Here is a 16,732-nt window from a genome sequence, read left to right as displayed (position 1 = left end):
GCCCATCGCCGAGAGGCGCCGTCTCCCATCCGACAACCGTATTATACGCCCATGACACAAGGGAGGCCCTCGGAGGCCGGAGAAAGGTTATTTCCCACCTGTCGGTGCCATCCCCTCCCCCAACCTCGAAGTCCCCGGGGCTGCGCCAAACGACGGTCCGCCGCCGCCTCACGCAATCCACATTCAGCACACAGGACACCTCCCACATTCAATATCGATCCTTGGGACGGGCCAGGTTCCCCCCATTCCCTCCCCCGGTCGTTCGCATGCGTACAAGACCCGACCGAACAGGCCACAACTCGGAAGGACGCATACGTCATCCCCGACCTTCATCAACGGCGTGCCGTCTAATGTGGGTGGGCCTCCCACAGCTCATCCCGTACACTCCTCGTTCCATCCCAGGTTACCACCCTCAAGAACGCAGTCCAACGCCTCGGCCGAGTCAGCTGCCATTGTGCCACCAGCGCCTCCCCTAGCTACACCTCCTGCTCCAGAAATGCCGTCGACGATGCAAAGAATCTCGACCCCGCCCCCGAGAATTGCGTCTCCACGTCCTTCCAGCGCTCGGCCGGCAAGAAAGAAGATCGCACCCGCTCACCCCGTGCTCCCATCCGGGATGCTGGCCGGTGGCGTTCCCCCAATCAACGTGCTCATCGTCGAGGATAACCCTATCAACCTGAAATTGCTCGAAGCGTTTGTCAAACGTTTAAAGGTGCGCTGGAAGACTGCAATGAATGGCAGGGATGCCGTCAAAAAGTGGAAGGGCGGAGGCTTTCATCTCGTGCTCATGGACATCCAACTCCCCATCATGAATGGACTCGATGCCACGAAAGAAATCAGACGACTCGAGCGCGTCAACTCGATCGGTGTCTTCTCGTCGTCTGCTTCGGGCGTCTTCTCCGGATCAGTGACGAGCGAGCCTGAGGGAACGGAGGGCGACATTGAAGACAAGGATCGTCTCGCCAACATTGAGCTGTTCAAAAGCCCGGTCATCATTGTTGCGTTGACAGCCAGTTCCCTGCAGAGCGACAGACACGAGGCGTTGGCTGCCGGCTGCAACGATTTCTTGACCAAGGTACGTCTCCGCAAATGCCGACTGAGGCCACGACACGAAGAAGCTAACCATCCTGCAGCCAGTCAACTTTGTGTGGCTAGAACGCAAGGTCATGGAGTGGGGATGCATGCAAGCCCTCATTGATTTCGACGGATGGAGGCAGTGGAAGGACTTTGCACAGGATGCCGAGGAGAACGACGCCGCAAAGAAGGCGGCGGGCGCCAAGGCGAAATCGAAGAAGAACCGATTGTCAGTGACGACGGCAGCGGCATAGGATATATCATGAGGGGCAGCACACGATTAAGCCCCAGTCTCACAACGGCAGTTTCTTTTGTTGTACAACGTATTGGTCGTGTACAAAGTAATACCAAATCACCAGCGACGCCAGGAAGAGGAGCTTCTTCTTTCGCATATATGAGAGCAGAGTACATTAAATCCTCGAGAATACATACACACACAAATACATCTACATAAATACTACGCAATGTCAAGGCTTCTCCCATAAGCCTCAGGGCTACGGAGAGTAGCGTATTTCTGAGCCAGTGCAGCACGTTTACTACCACGCATGGACACATTGTGGTCAAGAACCAGTATATGCCAATTGACTTGAATTTTAAGCCGTCATACTTTCAAGTATTGCTTTCTCACGGCCCGCCGACCGTCGCGACGGATTGAACGATCTCTTGTTGAATTTTACCTGATCGCAATCGCAAGGCTTGGTTGCAAACCACGGGGCTCGACACCGGGATAGGGCCGGCCCGTGGAGCTCGTCTGGAGCTTCGAAGCACGGACCATGCACCTGGAAAATTTGCTTCGTGTCCCCGACCTCAAAACTGGTGCCAGGCCGACTCTCCTTTCTTCCTACACAACAACCTGACCGTGGTCGGTCCATCAAAGCACGACCGCGACGTCCCAAATGCACCACCCGCCATAGGACAACGCATCGAGGCTCGCGTTCGGCGATCCTGCAATTCAAGCTCCACACCTTTCCACACTTGACAAGAATGGCCGCGCGTCCGGCATCGTCGGCCATGGCCATGACGGCCAAGCGCTGCACGCGACCGACAGCACCGCGCCTGGGTCTGGCCAAGACTACGTGCCCCTTCTCCACGACGTCGCATTGCGAGAAGACATCGCAGCTGCGTAATTCAATGTACCAGTGGATGGAAAGGACCGGCCGCCGTTTCGAGGAAGCGCCGACTTATGGCACCAAGTATCTCGGCCAGGCCGCCGATCAGCCGTTCCCACTCAACCCGCTCTTCAGGAGCCCACGCGTTCTGGACGAGAGCATGCGAGAGGAGATATTCAAGCGCGTCACGCAACAAAAGCTGTCGCTGAAGGCCGTTTCAGCTGATCTGGGTGTCGACATCCGCCGCGTCGCTGCCGTGGTGCGGCTGAAGGCCCTGGAGAAGCAGTGGGAGGCAAAGGTAAGAAAATTCGCTACTTCTTCTTTCTCTCTCTTATGATAGATACTTCTATCTCAGCTTTCATGATGATCCATCTTTCACAAATCGATTAGTCTTGAAGACGCACAATATGGTTACAATTTTGGCACTGCGAGCCTCGCTGATTAGCTGTTTACTTTTCCATTCATTACATGGACGCTATTGGAGAAAACAACCGGCTAACACATCACTGCAGGGGAAACAGCTGGCAAAGCCATATTCCAAGGCAATACTCGGCATGGTGCCCACCACGAGCTACAACCCTGAGAATCAGTTTGAGCATGAACCCATCCATGAGATTGATGTTCACAAGCTCTCACAACAGCAGCTCTTTGTGCCCACCTCCGAGTCTCGCGTCTTCACACGCGAAGATGCCGCCGAGGCCTTCCACCGCAGCTTGCTGCCGGCCGACAAACGTGCGCCGCATACGCAGCTCATCGAGCTACAAAAGGCTGCCCTCGAGGGCGTGCCCCTTGAGACGAGCCTTTTCAAGTTCAAGGCCGACACGCGAGCCGAGGAGGACCGCCTCAAAGAGAAGCACCAGAAGAAGGTGCAGCTCGAGATGTCGCAAACGTCTCGTGTTGATACGAAGCGGTTCGAGTACCGCTTCCAGGACGTCAATGTCGAGGTTGTCGGCAAGACCGGACGCGGCCACAAGGGCATTGGTGCGCGGTACGGCGTGCCGTTTGACGACCGTAAGAGGGGTCGCAACAACGTCCCGCTGTCGGTGCCGTGAAACCATAGTAAAACGATGAGCGTGTTTACACAATGTTTTCCTAGGATACCCGACGGCGGATTATGCCCATGAGAGGGTGTTGGGAAAATCCCGCGTCGCTGTACAGCAGATGTACCATAGGGCTGATGCCCATGTTTGTAAAATATTATGAAATAGCCTTGCAAAGCTCATTCGAAGCCAACTGATTTATTTGCTACATTATGTATCTTGCTCACTCTTCGCTTGCAACTTGACCTGGCCGCGCCCTATAATGACCATGGGACTCGGCCTTGGGCCAGCCGGTCCTGATTCAAACAGTCGCTGGGGACGGGTTGAAGACACTCTTGACTTTATTTGGAGGCCTGAACTGAGAAACTGTGCCGGACGTGCCCGGCAACACGTCAGTCTCTTGTTAAGCCTGATAGGTACAGAGTTTCTTGTCGGTTTCTGAGTGACCTCACTGTGGCCACTGGTTCGATGCAGGTATCGCTAGTTCTTGGCGCTATCGTCGAGATGCGAGTGGATCGAGCATAGGTATACATGCCAGGCACCACACGACGTGCAAGGGCTCCTATCAGAGCGTAATCATTTTCACGGTTAGATGCAAGCCCTGACACGATGGCTGGAGAATCCGCAAGTCAAGTTTTGACGCGCCGGTGCCGATATGGTGAATCTGACAAGACAGAGTGCTCAAAAGAGCAGAAAGAACTCATGTGCACGTTGTAAGAGCCGTCGACAGCGCTGTAAATCCTCGCTCAACGACAGGCGAGACGCAAGGCTGCAGCAATCGAAGCCCTCGCCGCCGAGCCGATGAGCCAATGGTGTACCAGGAGCATCATGAGCACCGTCCCCAAACGTCAGCGTCCCGTGGCAGGTGTTCGCAGAGCTTCGAGGTCAGGCGGTCTTGAACGGCCCCTTCCACAGCGTGTGGTCAGTGCTGTCAGTGGAGTCATCGGACGAAATGCAGTGAAGGGAGAGCGTTAGGACAGCCAATCATGCTGGCAGAAAGTCCGCTCAAGTGCGTCATAGGGTTACTGTCCCTTGTCATCGACAGGAACTGGGCCTTGGACCCTGGATTTGTTGGAGTCGGAGCTGAACTGAGCCGGGCACCACGTTCCCCCCCCCCCTTTCCCTTGCCCACAAAGGTGCGCCAGTTCATGGGATTAGAGTTTTGGTCTAAGGGAGGGAAGAGATTATTTGGTGCACTCGCCAGCAAACAAGAACCTGATCGTGACCGGTTCTTGATTCACCGACAGGGTTGCGCCAAGGCCTATTTGTACTTAATCAATAAACAGTCCGCCTGCTCAACAACTTCCTGCTTGCTCCTTCCACAACACCAAATCGATACATCCAGCAAAAGATCTGTTGACCCTGTCAGTCGCGAAGCGCACCACCACGACGACGTCATCACCAATACTCCGATTCACTCACTGCAATCAACAACCGCTTCACAACGCCGCGATGGGCTTCAAGTCCATTCTCGAGCTAGGGGTGGTCTACCTCTCCCTGACCGTCATCCACTTCTTCCAGTTCGTCCTCGCCATCACCGTCATCGGTCTCTATGGCACCGATCTGCAGCGCGCGCGCGAGGCCGACAGCTACGTCGACGCGAAATGGGTCTACGCCGTTGTCGTCGGCGCTCTTTCCGCCCTGACGGCCCTCCTCTTCATGGTCCCGTTCATTCTGCGCTTCGCCTTCACATTTGTGTGGGACTTGGTTCTCTTCGTCCTCTGGATCGTTGCATTCGGCATCTTTGGCCATGTAAGTAGGACCCGATGCTAGCCATCCTTCCCAGCGCTCCCTCAAAAACATGACCTGCTGACACTGTTACCCTCCTCTCCAGATGTACATCAACGAAAATGCAGAGGGCGACGGTGCTATTGAGCGCATGAAGAACGCAGTCTGGGTGCTCCTCGCCAATGCCTTGCTCTGGCTGATCACGGCCATCTTCATGGGCATCTACTGGTTCCGCCACCGCGAGCGTCACTCGCGCTTCACCGGCCGCGCCAGGGTTTGAACACATGAAGCTGCAGCCGAATGACACGAGCCGGGGGTCGGGGGGCTGCTGGATCTGGATCTGGCTCTACGATCGCCCGGTGCAAGACAGTCGCCTCTTATCACACGGCCATAGATGATGCCGTAAGACGCATCTTTGCCAATCCCACCAACATTGTGTGGGCTGCGCACGGAGAGATGATGTGAGGATGTTTAATGGAATGACGAGACGCGGGATTGATACCAGAGTTCGCACGAAACAACTCATTTCGACAAGCCGCGCGAAGCGCGCCACTTTTTTTTCCTCTTGCTTTCGCTTTGCCTTTCGATATACCAAATCAGTCTCAATAAAGTATTTGCGCGAAACACGTCTTCCTTCCAAGCATGTGATTTCTAACGCAAGAAAGCGGCCCCCGAAAATCTGCCGGCGCGGTAGTGGTAGTGATCAACCGTGTCATTACGCAGAGATGGGCGCGATCGTCGGCCGAGGATCTTCGGAAGGCTTGGTATACCTAGAGACCAGTCCTTGCTGAAGTTTGGAAAGAAACAGTGTGGCAGAGTTGATTCGGCTACGGCGTATCTGACAAGACTAGAGATCAGCGCTTGGGCGAAATCGAGCTTATTGTCTGGTACAGTCGGAGGCCTGCATGGAACTCCGTTCCAGGTAACAAGGGGGGAGCGGAGGTGAGCATTTCTGAGGCGCCGGCGTAATGTTTGAGACCGTCACATGGGGCAAAGTCAAGTCGGGCGAATATGCTGCTCATCGCCTTGAGAAATGGCGCTCGCAGTCGCTAAATGGCTGTTTGTAACGGAGCCACATGCGGCACGGTGTCGGATTTGCTAGGTATGTGACACCATTATGTTCAATGACTCCCTCAACGATCTCACCTACGGCTAAGACATGTCACACAACCCTCGAGCGCCCTGCTTGCTATCAGACTCTGCGTTGATGGTAGGGGCTTGCACGTTGTCGCGCAACAAGGTTCCCGTTTGCCTTCTTTCCCCTCTCTAGCGCAGAAGCCCAATGCCATGCTCAGGCACAATGACGTAGGGGGTCTCCGTCGGGTCAAACACCCCGCGGACCCTGCTGCGACTCTGTTTGCCATCCTCTTTGCGCTTGGCCTTTTTGGGGGTCAACCGAATAGAGACTCATATCTGGTCTGCTGCAATTTCCGATACGAGTACTGTGAGAGACACCAGCATAAAATAGCGCGAGCCGTGCCCGAGGCGGTGCGCTCGTAGTAAAATTTAGGTCCAAAAATAGCGAGGCCATCAGTGCGAGATATTCCTAGCAAGTATGTTTGTTCGTGCGAGTTCGCTTGTGAGGTTTCCGACAAGCCACGTTGAACTGCGGGCCTCTCTGCACCAGATGCGGTTTTTGTGTGCATCGATCAGCATCGCCGCCCGGCCACGAGTCCGTCTCCGCGGGCGAGTGAAACCAAACCACATGGGACATTCAAGCCGCCAGACACCTGTGCAGTTGCACTCGTTCAAGGGACCTGGTTGAGCAGACGTGGAGACGGCGAACTGCTGCTGTGAATGGAAGGCGGCGACGAGACAATCGATAGAGGAGCGAACAGTGGCTTGTGAGAGGTAGATCGTTTCCCACCCAGATGACGCCTCCTTCTTCCTTCCTAGCCGTGCTCCACCGGCAGGCAGACAGTAGTGCTACTCGGTGAGGGCAGGTGATAATATGATTCGCGACCGGACTGTCAGGACTTCATCGTGTGGCGCCAGAGGATGAAGAAGTATGTGAGCGGCAACGTCGAGATGACGGAGCCGGCCTTGGTCTCCTCGCGCGCAGCCAAAGCTGATGGCGCCAGCAGAGGACAGGCTGGGCAGGGGACCACAACCAGGGGTCCAGGGGTCGAAGGACTACCTGGGCAGTCGATCGTTCGAGAGAGAACCGCCACGGTGGACTCTATCTCTTGTCACCGCTTTGTTGAAGGGGGAGGGGTAGGCTACCGTCCCACAAAGGACGAGGCAACAGGCGGAAAGATGCATAGAGATGGATAACAGAGAGCTCGGCGAGCAGCAGGTAAGCCTGCAGCCGCGTAGGAGAAGCATCAAACGGCGGGCCATTTCACTGACCAATGTCTAGGTACCTTAGTTAACTACCTAGTAGGTGTGCCTTTTGCCTGTAATTATCCGTTGCTGTTTCTGCCTGCCTCCATCGTCGCCGCCGCCGTGGTCCGCCTGGCAGGTCCCACCTATCCACTGCGACTGCTCCCTCCTTCTTGCCTTACCTGCGTCCCAATAATCGGATTAAAGGAGCAAGTACGAGGCAGGCTATCCGGGGATAACGTTTGCTGGCGTCTTGCGCCCGTGGAGACACAATGCAGGAAGGCGACACTAACAAGAGCAACCCTGCGGATGTTCGGCGAGTCGGCATCATGACGAGAAGGCGTGCCCAGCAAAGGAGGGAACAAGGGAAGAGGGAAGCTGCATCTCCATTGACACCTCCGTCTCCCAGCGCTTCAGCGTTACCCGTACGTAGGTACTCCCCCACCATCCACTTTCCGCTCTCGACCGTCGACTCTGTTTGCCAAGGGCGCCGCGGCCTGGGCGGCAAGGCGCTGGCACGTTGGTTTGCCTGTGGCCCCATCTCCAGAAGGCTCATCTCCCATTTTTTGCCTTTCGGTTTTCCACCTCTTTTGCCAAGGCAACACAGCCAAGGAGGCGAGGGGGCTCGTACTGTGGCCTTCCAAGCGTTTAGGGACGTCCAAGCCATGATCATCTCCCGCTTTCAATTGCGGCGAACCACGCAGCACACCACCAATGCACCGGACCACCCACCACTCCACACCTTGCGCGGGCACCCATCTCCCACTGCATATCTGTAGGTGGAGGCGGCGGCGGGGGGAGATGAAGCAGACAGTGTACAGTACCACCCAGTGACAGTAAGTATTACTGGGGGCGGGAGGTGGGTGGTCCTCAGACGTTCGGTCGCGGATCACCTCGACAGGCCACCAAACACAGAAAACAATGGAGCCCTCAGCCTTTTCGTCCAACAGATCTTCTTCGGCAGGTTCCATCTATCATCTCCATCTCCCTGGATCATCTTCTGGCGCCTGGCTGTGACCCAAACTTAAGCTGCCTGTCGCCCTCCTACCGCCATCTTCTCTTCGGCCACTCCTCCTTTCCGGCTTGGTGTCAAGACCTCGTTCTCGTCCGAACCTCCCGCGACTTTGGTGTCCCTCATCGCCGTCAGTCTTCAGACACTATCTCACACGTCTGGAGAAAGCGTCCCCGAACCGATAACAGGCGATCCAGACAGCCAGGCACATGCAAGAGCAAACCGATCACGACAAGGATACACGAGGAGACCTCGGTGTCGGGCATCACGCAGCGGACGACACAATGGCTACACTGGGGCGGTCTCTCAAGTCACCCGTTTACCTGTCCCGCGCAAGCAGCAGCAGCAACGGCAGCCGGCGGCCCGCCCTCGCAGCTAGAACCTTTTCCCACTCGTCGGACATTTCGGCGGCTTCGGCCAACTCGTGGGCAGATGATCACCTTGACATCGGGGTCATGTCCGGCCTGAACACACCTGCTTTGGAGAAGACGGTTACGGAAAGTCTGGCCATCAAAGAGTCCAGGCCGCCGCAGAAGGAGGTGAAAGGTCATTCGCAAGGCAAGTCGGATATCTCTCTATCTCTGTCTCTGTGCGTCTCCATCCTCCATCTGTCCTTTGGTGTCAATACCCAACGGCCAAGTCACACCAACCTGTCGTTCGCTACCGCATGGCCTTGCACGTTTGGGGAAAAGCATGACACTCGGCTGGCACTACGAAGGACAGCAGCCTCCATCATGCGCCCCACCTCACGAACCAGCGCCCGGCCGGAGCGGGGTAAGCCACACCGTGGCACCGATGGGAGGTGGCCGACCCTCTCTGTTTGCCTCTTTACGGCTGCTGGCGCCCTGGCTCGGGCCTGTAGGGCCTAGCACTGAGCACCTTTCCCCCTTGGATCGGTTTCCACCAGCCGCCTTGCCCCAGGGCAACGGATGGCTTGCCCGGCCGTCCCTCCTGCTGTGAAGCATGATTCAGTCGATGATGCAGAGTGCGCCGCTGGGCCAGGTACCTTGCCATTCCGGTTGCATTTCCCCTGTCTCCCGTCTTTCATCTCCTCCCACCCTTTCATTGCTTTCCCCTCGTGGCATTTTTCCCGCGTCCCATGGCGCCACTCATCACACTTGTGCTATACTGTCTGGCGAGGGACGGAATTTTCACTTTGCGATAAGATGCATCAAGGAAACCCGAGCCCCAGAAGCCCCCACACCCCTGTAGTCCAGGGCCACCAGCAGGTTTTGGCCTTGCTGGGCCAAGAGGGGCCACCTCCTCGCGGCGCAACGCCTAAATCAGCATGCGGCGAAACTACTACCCTGGCTCACCCGTGACGTCCTCCCATGCCCGATGTATTTGCTTTGCCTCCGTCTCCGCGCCGTCAGTTCCCCAAAGCAAGCGCGAGTAAGCGAACCTACGAGGCCACACCTTGCGTCAGCATTGAGTCTCGCGCGTCAGCGTCAAGCGTCAGCGTCACGGATTCCGAGGACAAACCAGCCCCGCCGTCATTCTCCATAGCCACGGCCTCCCGCTCCGGCCCTCCCGACCAATACATCATTTGCCCGTTTCTCTTCTGGCGAGACTCCACGAGTCTTTCTCTGGTGCTAACACAACCTTTGTTCACCCAGTTCAAGCGAAGCCGGTTCTCCATACCTCTGCGGCTTCGGCTTTCGACCTCAATCTCAACGCCATCGAATCCTCATCTCTCCAATCTGCAAGATCAGCCAGATCCAACCACAGCAATCCAATCACCATTGAACTCCCGGCTGTTCGGAAGTTCAAGTCAGGCGCTCCTCAGACACCACCGGAACCTTTATCCGCACGTGGAGACGTTCCTGGGTACGTTACTAATTCATCTCGCCCCCCCCCCCAATTTCAGTGACTCTTGTCAGCATACAAAACCATACCGGCATCATTGATTAACCGATCAACATTAGTGGTTACTTCCCTCTTCACGAAGACTCAACCGCTCGAATTCATCGTCCTCACCCTTTCGCCGGAGCCAGGAAAGCTCGACAGCAACGAATTGATCCCGCCATTGAGCCCCTTGTCCTACCTGCTGCAGCTGGTACCTCAAATCTGCCCGCCATGACCGAACCCACGAGCTTGCTCGCCGGCAAGTCAAACGAGCCACGATCCAACCTGCCTGTCGCATCCTATTTGCCCAGCGGTGTTCGCGATACCACTTTGCCCATGGGCAAATATTATCCTTCCAACTACGAGATGCGCAACCACCCGCCCCATCCAACGACGTCTATGGAGCCGACACCGGTGCAGCCTCGGCCTGTCGGAGTTGCCGGGCTATCGTCGTCTGTCAAGTCCGAATCTCAAGTTCCTACCCTGCCCAACGAAAATTTCCAAACGAGTCGCCAAGATTCAGACGTCCGCAGGAAGCTCGCGCAGTACCAGCGAGACATGATTGCCCAAGCTAGGCTTGCCGCCACGGAGCTCCTGGGCAGCTCAGCCAAGACCACGACTACACCACAACCGACGACGGCAACGGCGACCGTCATGCTCAATGGCTTTCCCCTTGCCGGTATACGCCACTTTGCAGCCTCTGGTGGAGGCAAGCCGCTCTCGCCGAGACTTCTTCCTCTAGGCAGCCCTGGTCCTGTTACTCCAATGGACCTTGAAGGCGGTGAACTGGGATCCGTCGACCGTGGATGCGGCTCCTCTACTTTTGGTGATATCATGGGCCGGTCGGGGGCCTCATCCCCAGCGGTTGAAGCCGGCGCCGGTCGCTTTTTTTGACACCTCGCATTGGTGTAGCCTCGTGTCAAGAGAAAGATGAGTGACATTGGAACAAGCGAGGTATTGGGAGGACAGGATAGATGCACATGTATGCGCGAACGACTTTCGGAGAGATCGACCTCAAACTTATGATACCCCCCACCCCGACCCTTCAATCATGAAAGCCATGGCCATGGCTCATGGTAACAACCCCTTACACGGAGTACTTCTTTTTAGCATTCTGCATCACGTTCGCTAGCATAGGGCGTCATCTGCCTAGGTTTTCTTTCAGTTGGGAGCATCAGCTAGCTTTTTCAATGATGATCACCATTGGTGACAGCATGATGTATCGAGCATCGCCATGACCGGTTGTGCCCTGTGACTAACTTGGCCTGGAACATCATGGTGCACTACCTACCGTCTTGTACTCTATAGCCCCTTATCTCAGTTACCAATGTAGCTAGCTGTTTTTGCTTCAATTACTTCAGCGCCCCCACAGTCACTAAGCTGCCCGACAGAAATTGGCAGGAAACTGCCCCTGCGTGCCGTTGAGCTCACCCGTCCACCAATCGTCCGTAGTTTGCGTCTTCTTGATAATGCGGATCCTGTCGCCCTCGCGGAAGGCCAGATCGCCTGGCTGGCCGCCAGGATAGTCGTGTTGCGCAATGACATACTCGACCGGCGCGGATTGGATACGCTTCGCAGGCGGCGGTGGCGGCGGTTTCTTCTTCTTGACAAGGGACATAGCGGTGCTGCTGGCGCCTGATGGCGTGCTGGCGGCGGACGACCCGAGTTGCGAGGCATGGCCAAAGTAGTCGCCACGCTCACGAGAGGCCGAGTACCCCGGGGAGGCACGGGCGCTGCCGGGTGTCTGGCCCATCGTGGCAGTGGTGAAATCGGTGGGGAGACCGAGAGCAGACGACTTCCTGCTCAGCTGCGGCGATTGGTCCGTCGACGGTGTCGTGGCGCGGCTGATGGGCGGCGCCTGGTGGATGGAGGTGTTGGAGGCGATGCGGGCCGGCCGCGGGAATTCGCCGCCGTCGGCGGGCTTGCCGCCGGGTTTGAAGCCGGAGGTCATGCGGCTGAAGCCGCTGCGCGTGGAGGTCACGGCGCCAGAGACCTTGCGTGCTTGAGGGTCTTCAATGACGTCCATGGGGCGGCCTACGGCGCTGCTGTGCACGAGCGTGTTGATCGATTCGACCTCGCGCTGAGCCGGCTGGAAGTTGGCGGACCACTCGGCCATGACGTCCTCCATCGCCGACGGCGGAGAGTCGAAGCCGTTGTTCTGGCAATAGTTGTGGAGGACCGTGTAGTAGACGCCCAGCAGGCGATTCTCGACACTAACGAGAGAGGCTATGAGGTAGGGCATGAGACTGAAGGTGGCAGCGACGAGAGGCGGCAGAACTTCCCGAATATGGTCGTCAGCGATTTGGAATTCCTACTCAGGAGGTTAGGACTATGACCGAGAAGTCGACAGGCGTGCGATGCAGAGAAGGAGCGCATACCTCTCCAGTGATGGCCATGTCGCTTTCGACCTTGACGAGCGCTACGTCTTCCTTGGGCGTCCTATCCACCTTTTTCTGCAGCTTCTTGACTTTGTCTTGGGCCTTTTCGTAGTCGAGCCTCTTGTTCTCACGCTTCTTGATCGTCTTGCGTATTGGCTGGATGTAGTCGCGGGCATCGGCGGCCGGGCGGATAACTTGGGCTTCGATACCGGCGACCTCTTGCAGAAGCTCGTCCTTGAGTTCGGCATAGGCTTCACGCAGGGCAAAGGTTCGACTGAGCTGCAGCTCGGAGGTGGGCTCGCTGGGACGGCGCGGACCATCCGTGGCGCCGGCAATGGGGTCGTAAAGGCCTTCAAACTCCTTCATCATGCCCCATTGCGTGTTGGCAATGTTCACCCAGGCATCTCGAAGCTGCTGCGTGCTCTCGACAATCTGGTAGACGATCAAGTTAGCTGTGCATCAACGGAGGTGTGAGGGGCAGAAAAGAGCAGAAAAAGGCAGAGCAGGTGGGGGGTTGCGGTGGTTCACCTTGGCGAGCATTTTGTCGGCATCGTCGTAATCCTTGAGCATGATGGCTACTTTGGCATTGTCCCCCGGGCCTTTGCTCATCATCCTACCAAACTTTTTATTGATGCGCTCCATGGTGACTAAAATGTAGCTTGGCTTGCTGGCTCGTCAAATTGTCGCGTTGGGCTCGTTGTTGTGGTTGAAATCCAGACAATAATGGAATGTCCGGAGGATTACGTATGTCTCCTGACAAGGTGCAAGGAGCTCGGGAAGCTCGCACCATGTACTGAAAGTGACGGCAACCCGGGCGGAGAAAAGGGTCCAATGAGTCGCAGCAGTGCTACCAAGGATACCGGACCTGTTATACACGGCTTGGAGACGCGGCCAAGGTTCTTCTTTGGCTGTTGAGGGGTAAATGAGTGAGTGGTAGGACAGGACAGGCTTCGCCAGGGCAGGGGACACATTGGCATTCGTATCGAGCTGGGACAGAGCCGATCATGCAACGCGCGGGCAGGCACGGTGGAGAGAGAGCGAGAGAACGCACGTTCGAGCTCGCATATGGTCATTCTGGGGGTCTTCAGCGAGCGCACGTCTCTCGTCCGGATTCTTGACGCCGCGAATCGCCATCCTGCCCAGGTCACATGGTAGCACGACTTGCTCCTACCAGTGCTGAACCGCCGCGTCCTCTGATGATCAGTCGAAACTCGCGTGCCTGTCATCTCATCCCGGACGCAAATGCCCCAAGAGCCCCAAAGGGTGTCTGCACCAGGAAGCGGGCCGCTATCCCCTCTTCGCCCCCACACTCTGTCCCCTGTCCATGCACAGGCTAGCTTCCACGCTGAGCCCCTCCAGGGGCACGCAGGTACCTGGGCACATTGACTGGGCGCCTTGCGATTTGCGGTTGACCAACGGCCAAGCGACTCTAGGATCGAAAGGAGTATGTGTATCCAGGGTGCGATCGTCTTGTCCGGATTTGAGGGACTGGGGAGGGCCGCGGGCATCTAGGGGCGACGCCATGCTCAAACACAAGTAGGCTGTCTCCAGGGTGACTAGATTCACTATTCACCACGTATTATCGCCAACTGCCTTGTGTCATACGTCCTTCCATTATGGACAGACTTTCTGGGTGACCTGCCAGCATGTCTACTATGATCAAGTCGTTCGTAGTGCCATGTACGCCTGCTCGGTGTTCATGTCTGTTCACAGTCATAATCTCCGCGCCGAACCGCACCTGAGTAGGCCCGCATCAGGGTAGCTTCACTGCATCGACCTTTGAAAGGACTTGCCAGCCCTTGTAGTTACTTGGTACACAGCAGACACTCTCGTGCAGCAGACTTGATGACGGAGCAGTTGACCTTACCTACCTTAGGTAGCCACGTTCGAGAGCCGGGGCACGTGTTCTCAGCATTTCGCCCTGAGACACCCAACCTAAGACACCTTGTCCTATTTGATTTGGTGGTGCATTGAAGACGCAGTACGTACTATCGTACCTGCCAACCTATGTGCGCGAGTTGATGTCCCTTGTCAGGACCGCTTCCGGCGAGCCCAGAGGGATTTGCACCTTATACTGCTACCTACTTCAAGGGGCACAATGTATTGTGCCGGACCAAAGGACCGACCGTGACGGCGAGACTGGGGGCCAATTACCAGTGATTTCTCAAGAATCAATGAGATCACGTGACCTGGCGTCGGTTCTTCTTTCTCCAAGTCGCGTCACCCCACCTATCCGACCGCGTCTCGTTTGCCCATGTCCTCCACAACATACGGCCCGAGACGAAAGCGAGTCCAGCACCGGAACGACGTGTCACCCAAAACAAACCGCATTGCTGATACACAGGGTTCAACCAGATGAGACGGTCCTTGCAACCGCACGACAAGTGCCAAAAAACCACCTGTACCCGGTCATGAAAGCCATCCGACCATGGCGGCCTCCACCCCGCTTTCCCACGCCAACATGAACGTTATGAACAGCTCCCAGCCCAATAGCGAGACCGGCACTGCCACTGCTGCTCCAGTCCTCGACTATGCATGCCTATTCTCACACGACCTGAAGCGAAAACAAAAACGATGGCAGGATGGGCGACTCAAGTTCCACTGCTTCAACAAGAGGGTGATGGTCTATGATGAGCGTGGTAACTTTATTGGCGACACGCACTGGACGATGGATTACGACTTGGACGAGGGTGAAGAGTTTCAACTTGCGCGCGGATGCGTCGTAGTACAGGTCTCCGAGTGTCTGGGACGCAAAGAACAAGACCTGTCCGCATTGATCGACCAACGCTACAAGGACAAGGAGGAACGCAAGGCCCATGCTGACGCCGCTGCCGCTTCCAAACCGTACAGGCCTGCTCCTACGCCACACCGACCACCAATGCCCATCACCCAAACAATGACAACTATAGCAACCCCTCGTGGTAACCAGCTCGGCCGTGCCATCCTCCCTACGTTATCACCCTTCGAGCAGCGGAACCTCGATGCTCAAGAGTCCGCCCAGCGGGATGAGCAGGCCAGACCTGCCAAAAGAAGAAAGCCAGAGGCATCACCCCCGAGCAAGAGTGGGTATGCCAGGAGTCTCTTCGGAGCGCCGCTCGCCTTGTCTTCTTTTACCTCAAGCGCCGCACACCCGTCTCAGACTGCTCCGTCACGGGCCTCAGATATCCGCGCCATTGGCAGAGAACCGTTACTGCCCCGTTCGCGACCCATGCCTAGTCTTCTGAAAGTGCAGCCAACTGCGTTTGCCGACACTCCTTCGAAAGCTCCCAAGACAACGGCTAGATCGAACCCCATTATCATAGCTGATGACACCCCCGAAACTGACTCAAATCACGTCCACGTCGATTCTGCGGAGCCATCTGTCAGTCTCGCTACCATCGCTGGGAAGTCGAAAGCCAGAGCAGGCCGGTCGAGCAACAAGCCGTCCCATCGAGACGAACACCTGGCAGAGGAAGATGGCCCCCCGAGCTCAGGCGAAATCATCGGTGCGCGAGCGGTTTCTCCACAGTTGGTAGCTGCAGAAAGCACGCTGCTTCAACCACGTATAGCGAAGCGAAAGACCCTTCTATCCGTGCCAAGGAAGCAGACAGGACAGCCGACTCACAACCAGCTCGAAAGCTCAACAACGGCTAGGACTGACGATCAATTCTCTACTGCGGATGCGCTAGATCTAAATCCAAGAACGAGCCTTGTGGCGAGCACTAAACGGGCAAAAAAACGTGGTCTCCTGATAGCCGCGGAGAAGACAACAACCAGGAAGCGACGCAGAAATGTCGAAGATGAATCAGGCCACGACGTGGCGAAATCTGCTTACTCTGTGCGCGCCGAAGAAGAGGAAGTTGTCTCTGAGGATAAAAGACGCCGCAAAGTTTCGGCTGGCTTGATGTTCGATGACGACGATGTCATCAACGTTGACAGCGACGCTACGTGTCCATCACCAAAACTCTCTATCTCTAGTGCTCGACCTTGTGACTTTGTGGATGAGACAACCAATCAGGGCAATGTGTTCTTACGGCGAGGAAGGCCGATTCCCGTTCCACAGAAGAATGTTGAAGTCCCTGGGGGTCATGATGGCTGAATTCGAGCGAGGGATGACTTCGGTGTTTCTTCCTTCGTCTCAAGGTGTAAAAGCCTCAACCTTGTCCTCCTGGAAAAATCCGACTTGGAGACCACCTATATCTTCCGTGCCAGGTTCTCTCTGGTATCATTCAAGACCCTTTCGAA

The 16,732-nt window shown here is 56.3% G+C and overlaps 6 protein-coding genes across 6 annotated transcripts in view; 5 read left to right on the top strand and 1 right to left on the bottom strand.

The window, feature by feature from the left end:
- Window positions 1-496: 496 nt before the first annotated feature.
- On the top strand, window positions 497-1,328 carry VDBG_01932 (response regulator mcs4; the record flags this gene model as incomplete). The annotated part of the gene is made up of 2 exons (XM_003007698.1): window positions 497-1,075; window positions 1,134-1,328. The coding sequence occupies 2 exons, from the start codon at window positions 497-499 to the stop codon at window positions 1,326-1,328; spliced, it is 774 nt and encodes a 257-aa protein (XP_003007744.1).
- Window positions 1,329-1,928: 600 nt separating this feature from the next.
- VDBG_01931 (conserved hypothetical protein) lies at window positions 1,929-3,235 on the top strand (the record flags this gene model as incomplete). Its single annotated transcript, XM_003007697.1, has 2 exons — window positions 1,929-2,481; window positions 2,696-3,235. 2 exons carry the CDS (start codon window positions 2,059-2,061, stop codon window positions 3,233-3,235), a joined length of 963 nt encoding a protein of 320 aa, XP_003007743.1.
- A 1,440-nt stretch (window positions 3,236-4,675) lies between these two features.
- VDBG_01930 (conserved hypothetical protein) lies at window positions 4,676-5,231 on the top strand (the record flags this gene model as incomplete). The annotated part of the gene is made up of 2 exons (XM_003007696.1): window positions 4,676-4,975; window positions 5,058-5,231. 2 exons carry the CDS (start codon window positions 4,676-4,678, stop codon window positions 5,229-5,231), a joined length of 474 nt encoding a protein of 157 aa, XP_003007742.1.
- A 3,338-nt stretch (window positions 5,232-8,569) lies between these two features.
- Window positions 8,570-11,024, top strand: VDBG_01929 (conserved hypothetical protein; the record flags this gene model as incomplete). Its single annotated transcript, XM_003007695.1, has 3 exons — window positions 8,570-9,059; window positions 9,902-10,112; window positions 10,211-11,024. 3 exons carry the CDS (start codon window positions 8,570-8,572, stop codon window positions 11,022-11,024), a joined length of 1,515 nt encoding a protein of 504 aa, XP_003007741.1.
- Window positions 11,025-11,505: 481 nt separating this feature from the next.
- On the bottom strand, window positions 11,506-13,150 carry VDBG_01928 (SH3 domain signalling protein; the record flags this gene model as incomplete). The annotated part of the gene is made up of 3 exons (XM_003007694.1): window positions 11,506-12,441; window positions 12,509-12,940; window positions 13,037-13,150. The coding sequence occupies 3 exons, from the start codon at window positions 13,148-13,150 to the stop codon at window positions 11,506-11,508; spliced, it is 1,482 nt and encodes a 493-aa protein (XP_003007740.1).
- Window positions 13,151-14,969: 1,819 nt separating this feature from the next.
- Window positions 14,970-16,732, top strand: part of VDBG_01927 (conserved hypothetical protein) — a gene marked incomplete at both ends in the record, with an annotated part of 3,353 nt that continues 1,590 nt past the window's right edge. Inside the window, one exon of the mRNA XM_003007693.1 lies at window positions 14,970-16,435. Coding sequence (XP_003007739.1) covers window positions 14,970-16,435 — 1,466 coding nt within the window. The remainder of the gene's footprint in view (window positions 16,436-16,732) is intronic.

The sequence above is a fragment of the Verticillium alfalfae genome, genomic scaffold (genome assembly GCF_000150825.1).
Source record: "Verticillium alfalfae VaMs.102 supercont1.2 genomic scaffold, whole genome shotgun sequence".
Taxonomy (NCBI): domain Eukaryota; kingdom Fungi; phylum Ascomycota; class Sordariomycetes; order Glomerellales; family Plectosphaerellaceae; genus Verticillium; species Verticillium alfalfae.
This window is presented reverse-complemented; position numbering and strand designations above follow the sequence as displayed.